The sequence below is a fragment of the Mycetomoellerius zeteki genome, unplaced genomic scaffold, assembly GCF_001594055.1.
Source record: "Mycetomoellerius zeteki isolate Tzet28-1 unplaced genomic scaffold, Tzet1.0 scaffold146, whole genome shotgun sequence".
NCBI classification, from domain to species: Eukaryota; Metazoa; Arthropoda; class Insecta; order Hymenoptera; family Formicidae; genus Mycetomoellerius; species Mycetomoellerius zeteki.
Window position 1 is genome coordinate 4607 of NW_017256404.1, and position 21286 is coordinate 25892.

The 21286-nt window shown below is 32.2% G+C and overlaps 3 protein-coding genes across 5 annotated transcripts; 1 reads left to right on the forward strand and 2 right to left on the reverse strand.

Moving 5' to 3' along the window:
• Window positions 1-70: 70 nt before the first annotated feature.
• Nprl3 (GATOR complex protein Nprl3) lies at window positions 71-21111 on the forward strand. Of its 3 annotated transcripts, XM_018462836.1 has the most exons (8): window positions 71-343; window positions 460-731; window positions 801-896; window positions 982-1200; window positions 1515-1848; window positions 2015-2191; window positions 2810-3203; window positions 21084-21111. In XM_018462836.1, the coding sequence occupies exons 1-7, from the start codon at window positions 182-184 to the stop codon at window positions 3179-3181; spliced, it is 1632 nt and encodes a 543-aa protein (XP_018318338.1). In that variant the 5' UTR covers window positions 71-181; the 3' UTR covers window positions 3182-3203; window positions 21084-21111. The 3 variants fall into 3 exon arrangements, with proteins under 3 accessions (XP_018318338.1, XP_018318339.1, XP_018318337.1); XM_018462837.1 differs by lacking the exon at window positions 21084-21111 and having other exon boundaries at window positions 2015-2095; window positions 2810-3314; XM_018462835.1 differs by lacking the exon at window positions 21084-21111 and having other exon boundaries at window positions 2810-3312.
• Window positions 6160-17154, reverse strand: Dcr-1 (Endoribonuclease Dcr-1). The gene is made up of 23 exons (XM_018462839.1): window positions 17091-17154; window positions 16734-16849; window positions 16301-16460; window positions 15923-16218; window positions 15493-15855; window positions 15206-15360; window positions 14862-15100; window positions 14606-14789; window positions 14138-14316; window positions 13154-13305; window positions 12880-13021; window positions 12119-12349; window positions 11843-12022; window positions 11501-11714; window positions 10828-11009; window positions 10553-10731; window positions 10225-10478; window positions 8854-10064; window positions 8220-8792; window positions 7545-7776; window positions 7245-7465; window positions 6806-6971; window positions 6160-6717 (listed from the first exon to the last, which is right to left on the reverse strand). The coding sequence occupies exons 1-23, from the start codon at window positions 17148-17150 to the stop codon at window positions 6467-6469; spliced, it is 5940 nt and encodes a 1979-aa protein (XP_018318341.1). The 5' UTR covers window positions 17151-17154; the 3' UTR covers window positions 6160-6466.
• Window positions 20023-20514, reverse strand: LOC108732162 (uncharacterized protein CG13380). The gene is made up of 2 exons (XM_018462838.1): window positions 20268-20514; window positions 20023-20094 (listed from the first exon to the last, which is right to left on the reverse strand). Exons 1-2 carry the CDS (start codon window positions 20439-20441, stop codon window positions 20023-20025), a joined length of 246 nt encoding a protein of 81 aa, XP_018318340.1. The 5' UTR covers window positions 20442-20514.
• Window positions 21112-21286: the final 175 nt, after the last annotated feature.

A 21286-nucleotide genomic window follows, 5' to 3' on the forward strand; every position in this document is an offset into this window, starting at 1 on the left:
CGTCGTTCGACGAAAATCGGATGCAGTGTGAATCCAGCATTAGAGTCTCTACCTTGATCTAGAGCTTTAGTTTTAGCAGGTCGAAAATTTTCTGTGTGAAGTTGAAGGGGCTTTATTGGTTAACACAATTATTGTTCTGGTCACAATTGTTGAAAAATTATTTACTCGTTCGTTTAAAAACATGGGAATCCATCCATTGAGTATAATTTTGGTAAAAAGCGACAGCAAAGGTGATAGATTATTATTTCGATATCCACATATGACGAACCATGTAAGAGATTTGAATCAGTACACAAAACGGAAGAATCCTTATTCATTGACTAATACGGAAGATTTATTGCAGGTATTTTTTTTATCTAAACATCATACAGCTTTTACGAAAGTTATTGCATTTTTCTTTAATTCTGTCGTTAATTATGCGACTATTAATTTGATAATATGTTTTACTGTATTCGACAGTCCTTACCGTTTCCAACATCAAACATAAGTAATGGAAATTTAACTGGTTTAACGGACGAAGTCCTCTCTACTTTATTTGCTGTAAAGCCGGAATTATGTGAACAGAAGTTTGAATTAAAAGTAAATGATGTTCGCTTTGTTGGACATCCAACTTTAGTTTTATCTCGTGGATTAAAGGAAGTAAACTCGTCTATGCTTTTCAATATAGTTTTTGCGCTGCAAGCACAAGCAAGTCATTCGATAGTAAAATGTTACTATGATCTAAGCAAAAGGTAATATAATTTCAACAAATCTGCAAAAAATATTCATAATATTTCGAAATAGCATTTTCATGTGCTTAGATTAGGCATAGCATTGAGACACGAAGAGAAAAGATGTGGCTTTCTGACAGACGAAATAAAAATAATGGTATCGACACACGATGAGATTGCTGGAAGGTGATAAAATATCCATTCTATTTTTTTATTTTTCGTTAGTAAAATTATTTTGTTAAGATGCATTTACAAGTTTACATATGTTTAGATCTGAAGGTGAAAGCGATTGCGATGAATCACCATATGAATTAATTCTTCAAAGAAGCTCATTAGCACGTGGTTTAAAATCCGTATTTAGCAATCTCAGTTCTTCTGGAATTGTCAATATCATAATTAACAAGTGGATTCAAGTTCGCTTCTGTCTTCCACAAAAGGTTCATCAATCACATAAAAAAGGATTGCTCATTGACCCCGAGATTATAGACAGGTTTGTTTAATAACATTTTTTATGCCAGGTACGAGATATATGGAATATATATAAATTATAAATAATTCAATATAATAATTAACCAGAAAATGTTATGTTTATAAGAAACGGTACATTGTCGACAAATCTTTTATATATAAAACTTTAATGATTGCTTAAGCGATTATTTATTTATACTTATTGAAACTTTTTTTTTATTAAAATCAAACTATCTTTAATTTTGAGATTTTGATGGATACTCTTGATTTCCAATTTCAATTCTATGTGTATGTATAACTTTAAATGTATCTATTACACATATCTATGTTTTGCAGATGTTTAAACAGTTTGAGACCTTATCATGGCATACTCTTATTAACTGAGCCATTGGACTTATTAGAATCTTTGCAAATAGATTGCTCTCCAGCGCTTAAACGTTTGATTCAGATGTACAATCCATTGAAAAGTTTGCAAACTTTAGCAGCAGACTCAGATTTAACACTTGCACAGGTGTTTCAGCTAGCTGGCCATTTAGTTTACTGGGCAAAGGCTACAATAATTTATCCACTTTGCGAAAGCAATGTTTATGTTGTCTCCCCCGATGCTATTTTGACTAATCAGTTGCTAGATTCTTTCTCCGAACACTTCCCAGGAGTCTGCTTACTTCAAGTATATGCACCATAATTTTGTGGTTTTGCATCTATTTATAATACGTATTAACTTTAATTTTTTTTTTTTTTTTTTTAAATTTAAACTGAACAACGTGATGTAAATAAAACTTTATTATTGAATGCCGCTAAACTTGGTATATATTATATTGTTTGTGTATTTTTAGGTAATCAATGATTTTTCTCTACCAACTTCAATCAGCCAAAAGTTGAATCCTTTGAGCCAGCCGCAGCAGCAAACACAGTTGGTAAAGATAATTATATGGCTATTAAAAAATCATTTGCTCCTACAGTTGCATACATATGTGCGCTATATACCAACAGTATATGGACATTTATCATTGGTAATTTTCAACGTGAATACATAATTTATTAGTGAAATGAAAATATATTTACATAGGCAAAATTGATTAGAATTGAAATAGAAAAGACATTGAAAGTCGAGAGCATGTACTTTTTTTAATTGTTTAGCTTTTCTTCGATTAATATTTATTACAATTCGTTGTAGTCCTTCTCTCAAAATGACACTGTTTCTGCGCCATTATAGTGGCTTTCCATCCTGTAAAGGTTAATTTTACGATCTAATTTTTATTATTTGTGCAAGAGATTCTCATCTTGAGTACAGTATTGATAATAATTTTAAGGTAAAAATTAATCATATATTTCCATTATATAAATTAATTAAAAAATTGGAGGGAGGAAGAGAATAGGAAAGAAAAAGAATTAGGTTTGTTTTCTGTGGCTGAACTAGTGTACACTTTTGGAACTTAAAGTGAGATAGATGTATGTTTGATAGTTAACGAAAGCGAGAAAGAGAGTTCTAGTGCAGTCTAGTGCAGGAACAGAAAACAGATCAATTATCACGATCGACTCGATCTTATATTTATTATGATATATATATATATATATATATATATTTCAATCTCGGTAAACTTTTCAAATTTTCTTTTGTTTGTACTTAGGATATACAGGATCAAGAAACACGTGATACAAATGCAATGGAAGGAAGCGAAAGTATATGGAGTTTAAATGAGACGCCAAAAGGAACGCCCACTGAAATCAAAGAGGAGTTGTCACTCACAGATAAAGAGGATACGCTATATGACTATCAATCGGAAGATTATGATATTCCTTCTAATGATAGAAAATTACTCGATAAACTTTGCCGTCTTGGCTATTTTGATGGTGATTATCACTTAGAGGAGATTATGTATTTAGAAAATATTCGTAGATCTCAATTGTTACAACTTCTGGATAAATTTCGGGATGTGTTAATGACTTCCGAGTGCGAAGATGCTGCAATAGCACTCTTTTACAGTCGATTAGGTACTTGATTGTAATTGTATGCTATTAATCAATTACATATATATATATATGTAATTGATTAATAGCATATACATATATATACATACACACCTTGGGTGGATGTGTATAAGGTAAGTGTCCCAGTGGCCGAATGTTTAAGTGTAAATTGTCACAAATAATACTATTTATAATAATTAGAAAGGTTTGCAATATAAATATTTGTATTCATTTAAAGCAGTGCTCGGCACTAGATGCACATTTCGGGCTGATTCCGGCGAGCGACCCCCACTACCACTCGAGTCTCAGCGGCTGAGCCGTCGACCGCTCACGTGACGCTCTGGCTCAGGAGCGTCCCTATATCTTAAACGTGCTAGGGTCGTATCTTCCGTCATTGAAGAATCTTTCTTGCTAAATAATTTTTATTTTTTCAAAAAATCAAGTACTAAATTTTCTATTATTAATGTATTAATATGCTCTATATATAATAATATAATTGTAGCAATAATATATAATGTGTATAATATAATTAGAGTTCTTTACAATAGTTTTCCACATCACCCGTGAGGTACTATTGTTGACGCGTTTTTTTTTAAGTGGTTTCCCCAGTAGGCCTATTGAATAGAATATATTGAAAACTATTGTAAAGAACTCTAATTATATTATACACATTATATATTATTGCTACAATTATATTATTATATATAGAGCATATTAATACATTAATAATAGAAAATTTAGTACTTGATTTTTTGAAAAAATAAAAATTATTTAGCAAGAAAGATTCTTCAATGACGGAAGATACGATCCTAGCACGTTTAAGATATAGGGACGCTCCTGAGCCAGAGCGTCACGTGAGCGGTCGACGGCTCGGCCGCTGAAACTCGAGTGGTAGTGGGGGTCGCTCGCCGGAATCAGCCCGAAATGTGCATCTAGTGCCGAGCACTGATTTAAAGACTTAAGGTTCCTTTAAGCAAGGAAAAGTTATTTGGGTAATTATTTAGAACACGGACTGCACCTCCGATTTTAATGAAATTGTGCTCGTTTGATGCGTTTTTGCTCGAAACGAAAGAATCTGTAAGAAAAAACGTTGGGTCGGGCGGCCTTGCGAACCGAGATATTGATGAAATTGTTGAAATCCATTTCGCTTATTACACGCCCTATTACATCCCCAGTTACAAGTTGATCGATCAATATCAAATTAACGTCGATTTGAATTAACATCGATTTGATCGATCAATCATTTCTGGCTGGACCAGCTTACTCACGATGTGTCTACACAGTCTACTGCTACTGTTCATTTATAGACGATGCTTTTACGATTACGCCTTTTATGTTCAATGGCCTTTAAGTCGTAGAAAATTGACCAATCATAACCGATTAATCTCATATTCAGCTGTGATTGGTCAATTTTCTACGACTTAAGACCCTATGACCGCTACTTCTATTGTAGATCCCGCGTTAGTCTGACCTACGTACGGTGCATCGCAGTCCTTGTATAGTATTTTGTACATTACATTTGATTACATTTATTGTAAATACATTTGTAAAATTTTTAAAGATTTATGCACACTCATTTTTATATAACTTTTATCTTGTAGATGAAGTACTATTGTTTTTAATCTGCTTAAATTAGAAAACTTTATATATTATAAAACATTTTATTTATCCTTTCTTTTACAAAACTCACAAAAGTCGTAGGACTTTTACTTAATGTGCTTATTCTATGCGTAATAATCTGCATTACAATAGAAAAAATGAAATAATGCTAGGCGTTGATGTTTCTTGTTATTACTTGTTCGTATCACTATTTCGTATTATTTTCAATGTAATTGTATCGATCATTGAGCTGCCGTAGTTATTTTTCTTTCGTATGCGTGAGTATAATTTCAGCAATAAGTACAGATTTCCAGAAATATTGTACATTTTTTATATTAATTACATATATGTATATATGTTGCAATGTTTTGTACAAAATAATAAAAAAAAAATTAAAAATAAAATTTTTTAGTAAAAATCCATTATGAAACATTGTAAGAAACATTTTAAGAAAAATTTATGACAAACGACAATAAAATCAGTTTTATACGAGACTTAAGGGAATTCTAAAATGAATCTCTGTTTTATCAATTTTTTTTAAACAAGTATTTTTCTAACTGCCTTTACAGATTAAAAAATTCTTCTCTATAATTAAAGTATAAACGATAATGTAGTCCAAACCGATCAACTTTATGTCAAAAACGAAAAAAGATAAAAAATTACAATTTTATTACCGACTTTTAACGCCGACTCGTAATGTTTGCTTTATATACGAGTTTTATACTTCGTACGTACAAAACAATCTTGATTTGGACTAGAGATTACATGAACAACCAATGTTGAATACTTAAAATTAGGTTTAAACGTTTAATACGAAAGATTAGTTAGTTAGAAAATTTGTACGTATGTGTGAGTGCGATATTGATGTAGTAAAGATACGTCGATGTTTCGCATTTTATCGATAAAACAGCGATCTCATCGAAGTTCGAGCTTCACTTTAAGATCCCCTTAAGACGCGATTACTTTACGCTACATATGGGAATAACCGTTTCCGGATTAATCTTGTTACTATATATGTTAATAGAGATTATAAAACGATCAACAACACTAGCGTGACTAGAGTTTTGAGACAATGACAATTATATAAAATATTTTGGCAAATCAACAAACCTAAAATGAACTAAAAAAATGTAATGCGTTCTCAAAATCTTTTAATGTTAAAATATGGCTATACTCTCGAATAAACGTGTTTCGAAGAGATTGTAAAAAGAGATAAAATAAAGATTGTCTAATTTTTAGAGAAATGTTAAAGAATATATTTATATAAACTCGATATCTAAAATTCTCTTCGATATCTCAATATTCGATACCTAAAAAGATATCTATTTGAGTATCAAAGATAAGATAACGTTGCATTTGATGCATTGCATAATACTAAATAAAATATTTCAAGTTATCTATCTATCTCTCATCTTTAAACTTTATTATCAGTCACATGTAAATAGTTTATTTATTCATATTTCATGTTATATTCAACTCGCTGTCGGAACAATTAATACGATTAGGCTCAATGCAACAGCTTCTTCGTTAAGACTTGTGTTGTTTCTATCCAAGTCGTTATACTGTACTTGTACGTTCTATCCAGCGGGAGATTACTTTAAACATTGTAAATAAGTTTACAAGTATATTCCTCGTCATAATAATCTTGAGACGTAAATGTCCCAACAATTCTTTGAAAATAAGAAATTTATTATAAATTTTTTCTTTTACAAACTTTATCATAGTTTTTGTCTCGGATAATTCTGTATTTTGCTTTTTAATTTCTTCAAAGCGCATTTAGCCGCTGTACACTTTGCGATTCTGTAATTTCGTCCGATTCCTTTAAAAGAACCCTTACCAAACACGTCTACGGTTACTCGGACTCTACGGCCATCAGCCAATTTCTCAGGCCTACCGAATTTTGCCGTTTCAGGTTCTAATTCTAATAATTCGCGAATTGGAGATTTGGGGACATTTGTGCTGAATTGTTCTGCAATTGTATAATATCTCTTTAATAAATTTATGAAACGCTAAAACGTTTAAAAACAATTTGTTTTTGTCAAGGCCAAAAGGCTTACCAATTTCTGACTTCATTATCGTGTAATAAACACTCCACACTGCATCGAGAGACATTCCGCTATCCAAATAAATAGCGCCGGCTAATGATTCGAAAACATCACCTAATGCCTTTGGAACTTCTACATCTTCGGCTTCCTCACATTCCTCCTCGCCAATTAAGTAATACTAAAACGCACGATATATATTCATTACTGTCACATTTACGAATGTACACATGTGTGTTTATTAAAAACGTTTACTTTATATACACACACACACACACACACACACACACACACACACACACACACACACAATTAGACACAAAAAAAATCACAATTTTTCTTTATTTAAAAAGAAAAGTATTTTACCGACTCTTGCCGATTGTATCATATTGAATTTGCTAATAATAATAACAATGATAATGATGACAATAATAATAACAATAATTCTTTGTACCTCCTCACTAATGGAATGTCCATTTTCTTCCTGTATTCTAACAAAGCGATTTATCACCACGCTTAACCCAGGAGAGAGATGACGGAAATATTTATGAAAACCGCACCTCACAGCTAAAGAAGCAAATATCGTGTTATTGACTAAAGCGGATCTTAAATCTGTTAAAGCACCTGGCGAATGTTGCCGGGAATCCTCGTATAAATGTCTAGTTATTAAATAATCTGAAAAGATGTAATTTCGATATGACAAATGCATTATTGTAATTTAATGATTAAAAACTTAGCCAATAAAAAAAAATACCTAATACAGCGTCGCCAAGAAATTCCAAACGTTGATAACAATCTGTTAATCTATTTGGTTGGTAAGAGGCATGCGTGAACGCTTGCAAAAGATAACTACTATCACGAAATTTATATCCAATACTTTTTTCTAATTCTTCGTATCCGTCGAGCATCATATACAACTCACTTTCCGGATCAGGAATGTAACGGAGTAATGGATTTTGCGGTTCTTCCAACTTTCCATAACAAATCTAAAAATTTTTAGATGTAAAATTAAGAGTTCTAGATATTTTTATATATAGAACTTAATTCTCTAGATACTAGTTCAAATATTACTTATAAATATATATATATATATATAAAGAATTAGAAAGAGAAAAATTTTATATATCTATATATTATATATGTATAAAGACATACAGTCATCGGGTATGCGTGCGATATTTAAAAACGTAAGAAAATATATTCACACTTTGAATAAACAACTTTCGTTCCACTGCGCTGTTCACTCGTGTTTATGGAATTTTACGCGTGAAAAGTTACCGTTTCTTTTCAATGTCTTATAATTCGAAAATTAGATCGATAGTTAGACGCACTTTTGCCAACAGAAATCTTTCCATGGATTACCAATTATCATTACATCTCTTTCGAACGAATCTAGATTTTTTTTTTAAAGAATCAACTATGTACTCACTTGCGTCCACGTAGTTTCTCCATATTCATTAACTCCCTTTACATATGGCGTACTACCGGGTATCCTTTCTTCCGATTCATTTTCGCTTATCATGCAAACCTCTTCGGTAGGCAAAACATGAATTCCTAACCAAGTCATAAAGAGAAGCGCCCCACGAGGTCCACATGCAATTAAATATGCTCCTATCAAAGCCTCTACACAGTCTGCGATACTTTTATCTGGGATACTGTGCTGCGTGATTAAATTGTAAGGTATGAAGCATCGTAAATTATCTAAATTGTTTGACAGACTACTTTCATTTTTATCCAATTCACTTTTCATAATCACAAGTTTTTCCTCAGTCTCTTTAACGAGTTGAGTTATTTCGGTTGGATTCACAGCTTGCAAGGTAGGAATGTCAGCTTGATTCCACAGAGCGGAAGGAACGCCAGATTCGATCAATGCTTGCTCAAGTTCCTTGGGGACATAATAGCAAGGAGGCAGCCAATTGTCATGCGGCTCGAACTTGGTTGCTATCATGCTCTCGCCAAGCATTTTTTGTCTGCCGAGTCTGTAAAGATTCAAATTGCTGACCTAAAACAAATTAGCAATTTGACAAACGTTATAAGTGTTATTAAGTAATCGTAACACGTACCTGTTTTGATCTCAAGTGACTGAGCTTCCCTTCGTGAATATTGTCATATGTGCAATATAAATATGTAGTTATAGCATATTTGAGGAATGAGTCACCAATCGTTTCCAATCGTTCCAAGTTAATGCCGTCATTTGCATTTGACATTGTTAAAGCCTGGAGGATCAGACTAGGACTTGGTCCTGGATGACCTTTTAATTCCGGTTGATAATCAAAACTAAAGAGATCGTTGTTTGAATAATTTTTTTCATTTGGCTTGTTAATCTCTTTTTTTACTACGCAAGTAGATTCAGTAGGCTTCCTATTTAATACTTGGTCGGTAAATCTTTTTACAACGGTTTCTATGTAGTCTTTGTGTTTATAATTCGGTTCTCTGCTTTCAATTTGGCAACTCGACGAGTTCTTCCTTTTAATTGTAATTTCAGAATTATAAGATATAAAAGTACCGTCGATCATTATATCGTGTTCTTTTCTCTTGGCGAACTCATAATGCGCTTCCTTATGTTTCACAAGTAATAACTCTTCGTCCTTCTCTGCATACATCCAAAAGTTATTATCGAAATTCTTTTCTGTCTCCAAAAGATCCAAGATCTTTTTGTTAATTTCCTGCTTACATATTTGTTTCTCGTCCTCTACAGCTTCGGCGACATTTTCACCCATGTAAGAGATCTTCAAGCCTCTACTTTCGTCCTCACTCTCGTCAGATGTGTCGACAAAGCCATCGCTATATATGTCATCTGATTCGTAACCATCGAAATCAGATTCGTACGTTGGCGAACCATAGCGAATATCATTCCAACCGAAATCTTGCGGCAAGACCGTTACATTTAAAGGAAACGACTTTATATTATCTGCATCGTAATCCATACTCATAGTCACGTCGTTTGACCATGCCATGTCGTTTGACCATGTACCAATCTCCAGCTCGTCATCCTTTTGCTCATCGGCAATATCTTCTTCCGCTTCTTCATCGGTTCGTGCGTTGTCGAATTCCAGTTTTATTTGTTTCTCAATCTCGTTGCACAATGTGTGTTGTTTATTACTCGTGTCTTGGCCAGATATCGTGTTCTGACATTTACTGATGTCTATACTGTTTGAAGACGAGTTGTCTTGTGCATTTTCACTTTTAGCCTGCTTCGTTTTCTCCATTTCCTTTGATCTTTTCAATACCTCTGCCAAGCTCCACCCAAAATCTAACGCCGGCCATTCAAAATCTAGAATAATTTATCAAGTAATTCAAGTAACTGTAAATATTAATCTCACTCAAGTCATTATTTTAATTGTTAGAAGATTCTCTAATTCTCTATCGTTACTGTGAAATGTCTGTCTTCTCAAAATATATACGTATATGCAAATTCCCATGCGATTGCATACCTAAATTCAAATTTTGTTGTCCTAAATTTATCATATATGCCACTTGACATCGTATTTGATTAGCAAGCAATAAAGCATTAATTCTATACAATATGCAGGGTAAGCAGACCGCTTGTCTCCATAAAGACGCTGGAAAAGGATGAATGGCGCATAATTCGGCAACAAGAATCTGTTTCTGCTCTAAATTTTCTCTCTTTGCGCGTTTTGTTTCTTCGCTGCTTGTAGGCAATGCGACACCTTTGCGATTTACATATCTAAAATGAATAAATAATTAAATTGTTGTTTAAAAGATGAATGCCTCGATAGATACTTGTTTCGCAGGCCTCACCTAGGAGTTAGAAAGTTTAGTCTAGCTGATGTATGATCCACATCTAATAACGATTGTTCTAAATTTTGTATTTGTATACCATATTTCTTCAAGTAATATTCTTCAAAAGTACTATAATCGTGTCCGGGAAAAGAAGACTTTGGATTTAGGTTTGTGCATATTTCCGCTACATAGAAATACTAGAAAGGAGTAAAAAAATGTATTGCGAAAGATGATGAGACTTTACACACACGCACACTTCAATATATTTAATTTATATTTAAATATATATACACCTGTGGTTGGTCTTGACTTCTATACCACGGCATGATTACAGCATCGTAATATTTGGATGGATCAAATTTGAAATTTTTTCTATCTTCTTCTGGAACCTTGGTTGGTACCGCATTTCTGTTCTGATAAATGCATTCCAAAAAGTTCCAATCTACGCTAACATCTGACCCTTCACATGTTGCGACTAAAAAATTAACAAATATTAAATTCTACGAAGGTCTGCTCCAATATGGCGGTTAGAATGAATAAAAAACTTATGAAAATTATTCCATGTATGAATCATAGACTGAAATACATCAAATGTCTATTGAGACTTGTAAATATAATTATTTCAAAATTAATAAAACGTAAAACATATTATAGAATTACATGAGACGTCTTCGTAATGATGTATTTTACAAATTTATGTCTTTTTGAAAGACATATATATAATAAAACTATCTTATATATTAAATGATGTATTAAATAAAAGATATTATATAAAATTATCATAAAACTAAAATATATTTATCTTTATTGCATTATATATCTGAATGTATTATCTTTTTAATTTTGACTTTAAAAGGAAAAAAATTGTGTAAAATTGTTTATAATTTTGAGCCATTATAAGCTTTGTCTGAAGAATAAAGTTTTAGATTTACATTGTTCCGTTTTCTAGTACACATTTATACTTACATATTTTTACTGGTACAATTATATATGAATTCTCGGAAGCGTTTGGATCGAAGAGCATTAGATATTTCTGCAATCTTAAAACGTTTGTAAAAGTATAATTAAGGAAAGTGTCGACTCTTTCTATCTGAAACTCGTCCAGGATTACAGTCTTCTTACTAAGTTTTAATTGCACATGAACTTCGCCTGATCTGGTATAAATAGGGAACGGACACAACTATAAAAGAAAAAGAAACTACACATAAAGCACATCCATTAAAAGAATTATAAGTCTTTCTTAAATAAATACAATTATTATTAGAGACGAGTAGGGAGGGGGTCGAAATCAAAAAAAGAAATTATCACCTTGGGTATCTCCTTTAATGTAAGTATGCCAAATCCAATGGCTGATTCTTCGGGGGGATAAATGCGTCTGCCTCGTGTATTTTGTTCCTCAGGCAAAGGACAACTTAGCACCATATTTATATGATATAGATAAGATGGTACTCCAACTATTGGTCTACAATCCGTTAATGCTTCAGCTGTCTGGAAAGAGAATAATACAAATTTTTAACAACTATATATACTTGCTCAACTATATAAGAAAGAATACATTTTAAAAGAAAGAAAAACGGTAGAAACCTTTTTATAGTAATACTGTCTCCGTTTTGTCGTCCCTGGTCTAGCTTCTGAAAAATCAGCTCTGCTTTCATCTGGCAAAGCAGGTACCTCTGCATCTTCAGGTTTGGCTTTAAAGTTTTCCTTTCCGATAGGTAACAAATTATCGTCTATCTCGTTTTCTCGATGTAGATCGATGCACATTTGCAAAGCAGCCATACGTCTAGCCATCGCTCTATTCGGCATTGGATACGACTAAGGCACAATAGGAAAAAAAAGCCATGATATATTATAAATTACACTACGAGCAATTACATATAGAAGCATTTCCCAAAACTTTTTTATTGGATGACATTTTTGCCATGTATGTTTCTCGGTCACAAAGCAGAATTTTTTCTTAGTAAAAATATCACATCCGTATATTATCCAAAAACATAAATTAAAACGAAGGAACTTTTGCCAGACTGAATTTAGTAAAAAAAAAATATACAATAAAATTGTATACTTTACTGAATTACCAAATCATGTTTTAATACAATTTTAATTCAAAATTACAAAAAATTATAATATTAGTTATTAGTTCAAACTGACATTAAAAATTGAAGCAATATGATCTGTTGCTTAATATTTTCACTAAACAAAAATCATTTCAATCAAATAAACTATGGTTAAAAAATATCTAATGCTACAATATCTCTTATGTTCTATTTCACACACACACACACACACACACACACACACACACACACACACACACACACACACATATATGTATAATTATTTACCGTAATTACATATTTCAACGGTGAATTTATGGGAAGTCGTAGAAAACAGATATACATCACTATATCATGAACATCCATTGTTTCTATACGCCACTCTGGTGTTAATCTTGTAAAAGTATCACTAGGTAATTTCGCGCAATACCTGCATGATTTAAAACATGTATTACCGATTAAACTTTTTGAATGATACGATGATACTGTACTTGTATAGCTTTTCACCAAGTGTATTAATAACATGAAACATTACGTTACCTATTAACTAATTAAACGTTACCTATTAACTAATGAAATGGCAGAATTAAAAGTTACTTTAGGAGCATCGTCACCATCAAGTGGTTTGTAATGTGGTATCATTGCAGCATACATATCTGCTTCATTCTCTTCGTCTTCAGTTAGCTCTTTATTAGAACATTTTAACAATAAAGTCTACAAAATAGATTGATGCTCTTCCATTACAATTTTCGACTGAGGTTGGCGCAGATAATGAACCACATTAAAGGTTGATAATAAAACTGGTACGCACTAAAGTTGATGAATAAATCAAATAAAACGTATGCAATACTACGATTTGGAAAGAGATAAGCCCGAATATGAATTAAAATTCCCCTTTTTTCTCACTTCAGCCATACTGCGAATTGCGATAGTAGATGCAAGAAATCATAAGAGCTTTTTTTTCTGCATTATGCACCAAAATAAATTTTTCTTTTCTTTTAGGCATGCCATTCACACGGATTCGATAATATTAGTGAATAATATATATTCATAACATTGAAGCTCTCTTTGTGGATTAAAAAATAATTCTAAATTGTCTATTGTCACACATCGATTGTCACGAGATATGTATGTATGTCCACTCGAAGAAAATAAAGTTTAGGGATCTATTCTGTAACTTTTTAACGATTGTAGCTGTAACATTACAGTCGTTAAGAGTTACAGAATAAGCCCCTTCGAAATGTAAAATACAATGTAGTCTAAATTATACTATTAATTATAGTTGATACTATTATGTATTCATTAATGCAAGATAATAAGAAAAAAGGGAATATTTTATCAATCTATGCTATTAAATGCAAGTGAATATGAAAAACAAGCAAATTTAACTTCCGTATATATTATAGCAAGAAAAATTTATATATTTTCTTGCTGTGTCTTAAAATGTCTTAATTCGATGTAACTGCGTCGAGAGGTAATAACAGCCTTACGAAACATTGAAATTTTATTAAAGTTTTTAAGGAAATTTTATAATTAAATGTTATACCTTTTCTATATATTGATATTGAGCCAACTGCCATATAAATTCTTTAGATGCTTCTTGTGGCACTAATAATACATGCAAGGCATCCATGGCTCTTGCTCTACTTTTGCATTGTATATATGACTGATAATTCTTCGGAAAGTCATACCTCATCACAAAATTGCATTTTGGAATATCAATGCCTTTAGAACATGTAAGAAAACGATACCTCTATCAAATCATGGTAGATGGTTCTTTAAAAAAGTGTATAGAGTGCAAATACGAAATACAAAAGAAAAAAAGAAGACGGTATAAAACGTATCATAAAAATATACAAATAAAAAATGTTTATTAAAAATACAAAATCAAACATACATTCATACAAACTTTTTTTTTTTTTGTCATAGATCCTGGATCTATAAATCTTTGAAATGAAACCCAATTTTTAGGGGGAAAAAAAAAATAATAACACGATAAAAAATATTTACAAACCTTCTTCCAAGATTGAAGTTGCAATCAATAAGTTGCACTCATGAATTCTAAACCGTTTTAGGACTTCTTCCTGCTTCCTATGTCCCATTTCTAGATCTCTCGAATAACCAACATCATCAGTACTTCTTTCAATTGTATAAAGAGGTGATAAAAAGTGTAAATCTTCGTCGTGTTTACATATTTCCTATAAGGAAATTAATATTTAAAAATTGACACGTTACATGATATTTTGTAATACTGGGATTTATACACATACGCTTAATAGATAAAATAAAATTTTAGCTGTAAATCCCTTATCCACAAAAATTACTCCACAAAGCAGATCGGGGTCTGTACCACTGCAGGAATAACGTTGCAATTTAAACGTCTTTTTGTAGTTGTCATCGTTAGATCTCCAATTACCTCCTATCTTTTTCAACTGCATAGGTTTCTCCTGAGATCTCGAGAAAGAAATATTTTTGTCACTTTTTGTGACACAATTTTTTGAATTAATATCTGAGAAAAATGCAATGTATTTTTATAAATATACATTAAAAGAATACACAAATATATCATTGTATGTTCTTCATATACATCTTACAAATTGGAAAAGATTCTTACCAGCACTTGTCTTTTTCTCTGAAGTGTTAGTCTCTTTAGTATAAAAAGGAGTATAAATTTTTAAGATTTGCAATAATCTATGAACTTTTGGAGTACTATATTGATATATCCTTTCTTTCTCAGACAAATGTTGAAATTCATTATCACAAAGAGCACTGTGAAAAATCATTCATCAATTTTCGTGTGTGCGCATACACACACATGCACAAAATTATATAATATCTTAAACTGCCTAACCACGTTTAACACATAAGTGTCAATATCGTCATCGTTATTACAATACTTACCGAATTTTTATAAAAACAGATGTTATCATATTTAATAAAAGATAATGTCTCTCGTAAGGAGTTTTGATCTTTAATTTTTCCGTTAGAAATAGTAATGTTAGAGCAGCACGATCCGCACACCATGGTCCAAGAGTTTCTAATATATGCAAAAAATCTTGCATCATCTCAAAGGGCTTTTGTATGGGGTCAGGAATTTTTTGAATATCCTCATAAAATTCTTCGGTATAAATTTCCATTGGATCATACCGATGATCACGTAAAAATTCAATTGCATGTAACACACAACTTTTAAGCGTATTATACAAGTCTTTCTTTTCTCCCCTATCATACTCCACAATATACTCTCTTGGCTTTGGGCTATAACTACATATACAAATAATTCTCACATTATTAGTTTGTAAGGGCATTGTCAACAAATTATTAAACTTACCGTATTATTGAAAGAATATCATTAGCAGTTTCTACTTCACACTGGAAAGCAGCCTCTACTTTTTCTATTTCTAAGCCCAATCTTCCAGGTTCTTGTGTCAAATTAAACACTGGTACTGCTAACCCGATTATTCTAGGAACATTGTTGCATAATAGAAAAGTTTGCAGGACAAACTTTAAATTGCTATCTTCGATAGACTTATGGCACTCATCTACTATGACTAGATTTATGTGACATGATAAAAGTTTGCTTTCTGATATTAATTGTGCATAGACTTTTGATGTTCCAACTAATACCTATAAATACATATAAAATAAAATGTATAAGAAAATACTTGTAATAAATTCTTTTAACACGCAGTAAATAATTTTTTCTTACATGAGAACTTTCAAAACTTCTGTCAAATTCCTCAAGTACACCAGAATCACATGCTAATACTTTCAGGTCTGTTAATTGCTTTATATAAGTTCCTATTATTGTACATTTGTCTTTGTCATTTAATATATATATCGTCCGTTTTCCACCATTACTTACTAATCTATACAAGGAAAAAGATCATTTCAAATATATTTAACAAATATTATAATTAATATTTGATTTGAGCATTTACTTATAACTAAATATGTATTAAATTTAATAAATATACTCGAGATTTATATAAAGCTATAGGCTATTCTTACTAAAACTTCCTGTATAAAGGTTTAAATCTTGTTAACTTTGTATGTTAAATATTTCTTAATATTTAACGTTTTTGTTACTATTCTTGAACAATAACTCAATAGAGTTGAAACAAATGGAAACATTTCATTACCTTCTATTGTTGGTAGCAAACTCTTGAATCAATTTTATAGAAAGAAAGGTTTGCTCGGAATTTTTTCCCAAACAAACGATTATATTCTTTTCTTTTGCTGCATAAAGAAGTTCTACCTACAAATAAATGTTACAATGAGAGAGTGTGAGAGAGAGAGAGAGAGAGTGTGTGTGTGTGCGTGTGTGTGTGTGTGTGTGTGTGTGGTGTGTGTACACACACACACTCTCTCTCTCTCTCTCTCTCTCTGTATACTTATAGGTAGAATATATATATATATATATACATATACACACACACACATATAACTCTCAAACTTTCAATCATATTAAAGTCATTAAAGTTAAAGTAACTCTTTACCTCATACTCCCTGGGAGTAAAGGATTTTGTATAGACTTGATCATTTAGTGGAAATGCCATGGAATCTATAGTTTTTCTATAATTATTACTCGCAGTAATAAAATAACAATTCCCTGATAATTATTAAACAATTTTTACCATTCAGTATGGATAATAAAATTCGCGAAAGCACAACACCATTTTATTTGAAGTGCCTTGAAGTGCCTGTTGTTGGGTAATTACACTTGCATTTAAAACTTAAGATTAAGTTAGGTTAGGCCAAAGAGAAACCTGAGAGCGGCCAACCATCCCGACTTTTTTCGTATGACGCTTGGAAGCTCCAGTACACTAGCGACACTAATATCAATTTTATAAAATGATGCGAACTACGTATCATAAAATGGGTGCACGCAGTACTACGACCGCTCACTGAGCGCTCAGTGAGCTCTTGAATCTGTTTGGTCTATATTTTTAGTTCTAACGGAATATGCCAATTAGATGCAAGAGCTCACTGAGCGCTCAATGAGCGGTCGTGCTTATGGATGCACCCATTGGCTGCGTTCAGCAGAGAAAACTAATCAGTTAGGGCTTAGGGCCACTGTCACCAAGCTCAGTTGACTTAACTGGGCCAATTAATCCATCGGAATTGACCAATCTGTCAATTCTTCAAACAAAATGACAAATGCGATTGGTCAATTCCGATGGACTAACTGGCCTAGTTAGATCAACTGAACTTGGTGACAGTGGCCCTTAATGATTCTTCAATATAATTGGTTGCTACACTTATAGCACTTCAGCTTTAGCACTGAAAATCTTGGCGATAAAATCTTATCGTCGAAAGTGGACGTCGTTCGTGTCTGTACTACATCCACAGGATAGAAGCGCGCCAACTATCTCTCCATATAAAGCTGGTTCTATATTATAACGGTTTCCACTGCCAGTGGAAAAACGCTATTAGTCGCATCGCAGTGTCGCAAGCGTTGTGGTCCAATCAGAGTCGAGTTAGATTGATGTCGATTGGACCGCAATGCTTGCGACGCTGCGTTGCGACTAATGTAGAACCAGCTTTATGAATAGCCGGCACGCTTCTATCCTATGGATAGATACAATTTTATCGACAGTGTCAGAAAAATGCCGTAGTACGTAGTTCCCGGAGCTCAAAAATGAACGTTGGTGCCGCTAGAGTATGGGGGTTAGGGTGAAATCACACGGTGCGGAAAAAGACTGCGGAATAGAGAATGCGTCATTGAAGCAACCAATCAACGCTATTCAGCGCTAATCGGAATAGCGCTGATTGGTTGCTTCAATGACGCATTCTCTATTCCGCAGTCTTTTTCCGCACCGTGTGATTTCACCCTTAGAAGCGTTACAGGAAAAAGGCTGGGATGGCCGCTCTCAGAGGTTTCTCTCTGTTATAACGTGGATTAGACAAAGACAAACAATCAAAGTTGATTATTCGTCTTTGTCTAATCCACGTAATAATACGGAAAAGAACTACAAAAACATGGACATTATTACCCTATGAGGTTTGATACACGAAAAAAGTCAAGATGTCCACTTTTTGGTTTCTCTCTGCTATTAGTGAATTCGATTGGACGCACTCAGTGCGCACTGGTGCACATTAAAGCCATCGTATATACACAAGTTATCGTAAAGATATAGTATGTTTATAAATAAACATAAAACCGGTTAAATCGTGAAATACTTATTACACTTTATTGTGCTATTAGGTAAAATATATATTTTATAATTTGAGATATTTGCATTTCACTTTTACACTTAATTTAAATCAGTGTACAACGGCTTTAATATTCAGTGCGCCCTAATGCGTCATATGTAGTTAACATTGGGCGCGTTCAAGTTGACAAAGCGGCTAACCTGCTCGCCAAGCAAATGAACATAATTGGTTGTTACTTATAGATCCAACCAATCATATTCAATCGCTCGGTAAGCACGCCTAGCCGCTTTGCCGTCTTGAACTCGCCCATTGTCTCCTTTCTCAGGTTTCTCTCTGGTATAAGTTTCTTTTCGAGAATAGAGGTCCCAGCCTTCAGGGCGGGCCGTTTTTAATGTATCGTCGGTGTCATTGCATATTATATCGATGAATAAGACATTCGAGACACTTAAAAATAATCGGCAGTTTTTATCTCATTTATTTATCCTCCTATTGCAGTATATCCTCAAAAGCTCTTTATCGTGTTTCAAGAACTAAAATATATATTACATAAATTTTACATGTTAAAATTGTTTAACAAAAGAGTATTTTTCAAACACATAGTTATATATATTAAAATTTTATTATAGGCACTTTATTTGACTGAATTAAAAAAGCTAATCTTTTCAGGATAGAATAAAATTTAAGTATATTGTATACAAAGTAGTTGCTTTCTCAAAACAACATATCATTTATTCTTACTTTATGGTTATTTCTGACATTACTGTCAAAACATTTTGTTATCACTTTCATATTATACTTATATAGAATCATTAGTTCAGAATTTAGAACAATACTAATACTTTCTCGCAATAGTACTGTTTGTAACAACATACTAATATTTCTAATAATGCACTATGAAAGATAAAGATAAAAAATAAGGATATTCTTGACATCCACGTACGGGTATTAAACATTTTGACAGTTCTGACTTTAAACACATAAATATATAAGTATGCAAGCATCTTTCAATATCATCTGTTATAGATATACGAAAATATCTCAGTCTTTTCCAAACAAATCATCGTTCCATACTATCACACTTACAATATTTATTCATATATTTTCATTTGTTCACTAGCTCACTCAATATAGTAAAACAATAACTTCATTTAAACGAATTATTAATTAACTTTTAACTTATCCATCTTACTTGTGTTTAACTTATCTAATTTGTAACTTATCTGACAAAAATAGTCATATTTACTTTCATATTTACTAGATAAATAGTCATATTTACTAGATCTCTTTAAGCATAAAGTCATAGCTCCTACAGCGTGGACATTGAGCATGATCATGTAGAAAAACAATCTGTAAAATAAGAGAAAGTTGAGGATAATAATACTAATATATGTGATAGCACATTAATAATATACTATTTAAACTTATCGATTAAATAATAACATTGTTTTTATATCTTCAACTATATATAAAGTAAGATTAAGAGACAAAAAGACGTAAAATATTGATGCAAATAAAATAACCTTAGGATGTTGAGGACAACAGTATCTTACTCTTCCTCTAGTCCAAAATCCACAACCATTGCATATAATGTGAGAATGTGGTCTATAACAAATGCATTCTGATGATGCACTTGAATTTGATATATCTTTCGCAGTAATCCTTGCGTTATTCTTTATTACGTATCCCGATTCCATGTTTATAAGTAAAACCTACAAATGTTAAAGTAAATAGAAATGCACGCACACATACATATATTACTTGTCGCATCCATTTAAAGTATCGCACATAAAACGATAGACACGTACCACAAATCTCTACAATCCCACACAAGTATAAACAGTTTACTACTCTTCTTCTTCTTCTTCTTCTCTCTGAAAATGGCGCTCGTGTGATCACGTCTACCGTCCACGCAGCTTAAACCTTCGAATGCCCTTAGATTAATAGAGACGAGAACGAAACAAACAACACCGAGTGAAGTATGCATCGAAACTCGCAACGGCTCAACCATTTTAGATCGAGACGTTATAAATTTAAAATTACGATATATCCATTCGACATTAAAAATATTAAAATAGAACGCGTTTAATCCAAAATTGAATATTAAAAATAATAGTTATTTAAAATACACTAAAAAGTTAAAAATCTAAAAAGTTAACGAAAAAACAGATCGGCAGAATGATTGAATCTATTGTTGTGGAAATGGAAAAATTGTAAAATATCCACATATAGATATGCTATATATAGGTTTAAATCTCATATACATATATCTATATATACTATATATTGTATATTGTAATTTTGTTTTGTGTACGTGCATGTGCGTGAAATAAGTACGGATATGTGTGTGTGTGTGTGTGTGTGTACAGGGTGTAACTGAAATAACGCCCACTAATCATACAGTGCTAATGAAAAACTAAGACGAAAAGTCCTCTACCATTTTGCAATTTTCGCAATATTGTTTTTAGTTAGTCTACTCAATGAGCTACTCAATTTTGTTAGGCTCTCTCTACTCAATGAGCAAAATGTCTAAAATTGACGT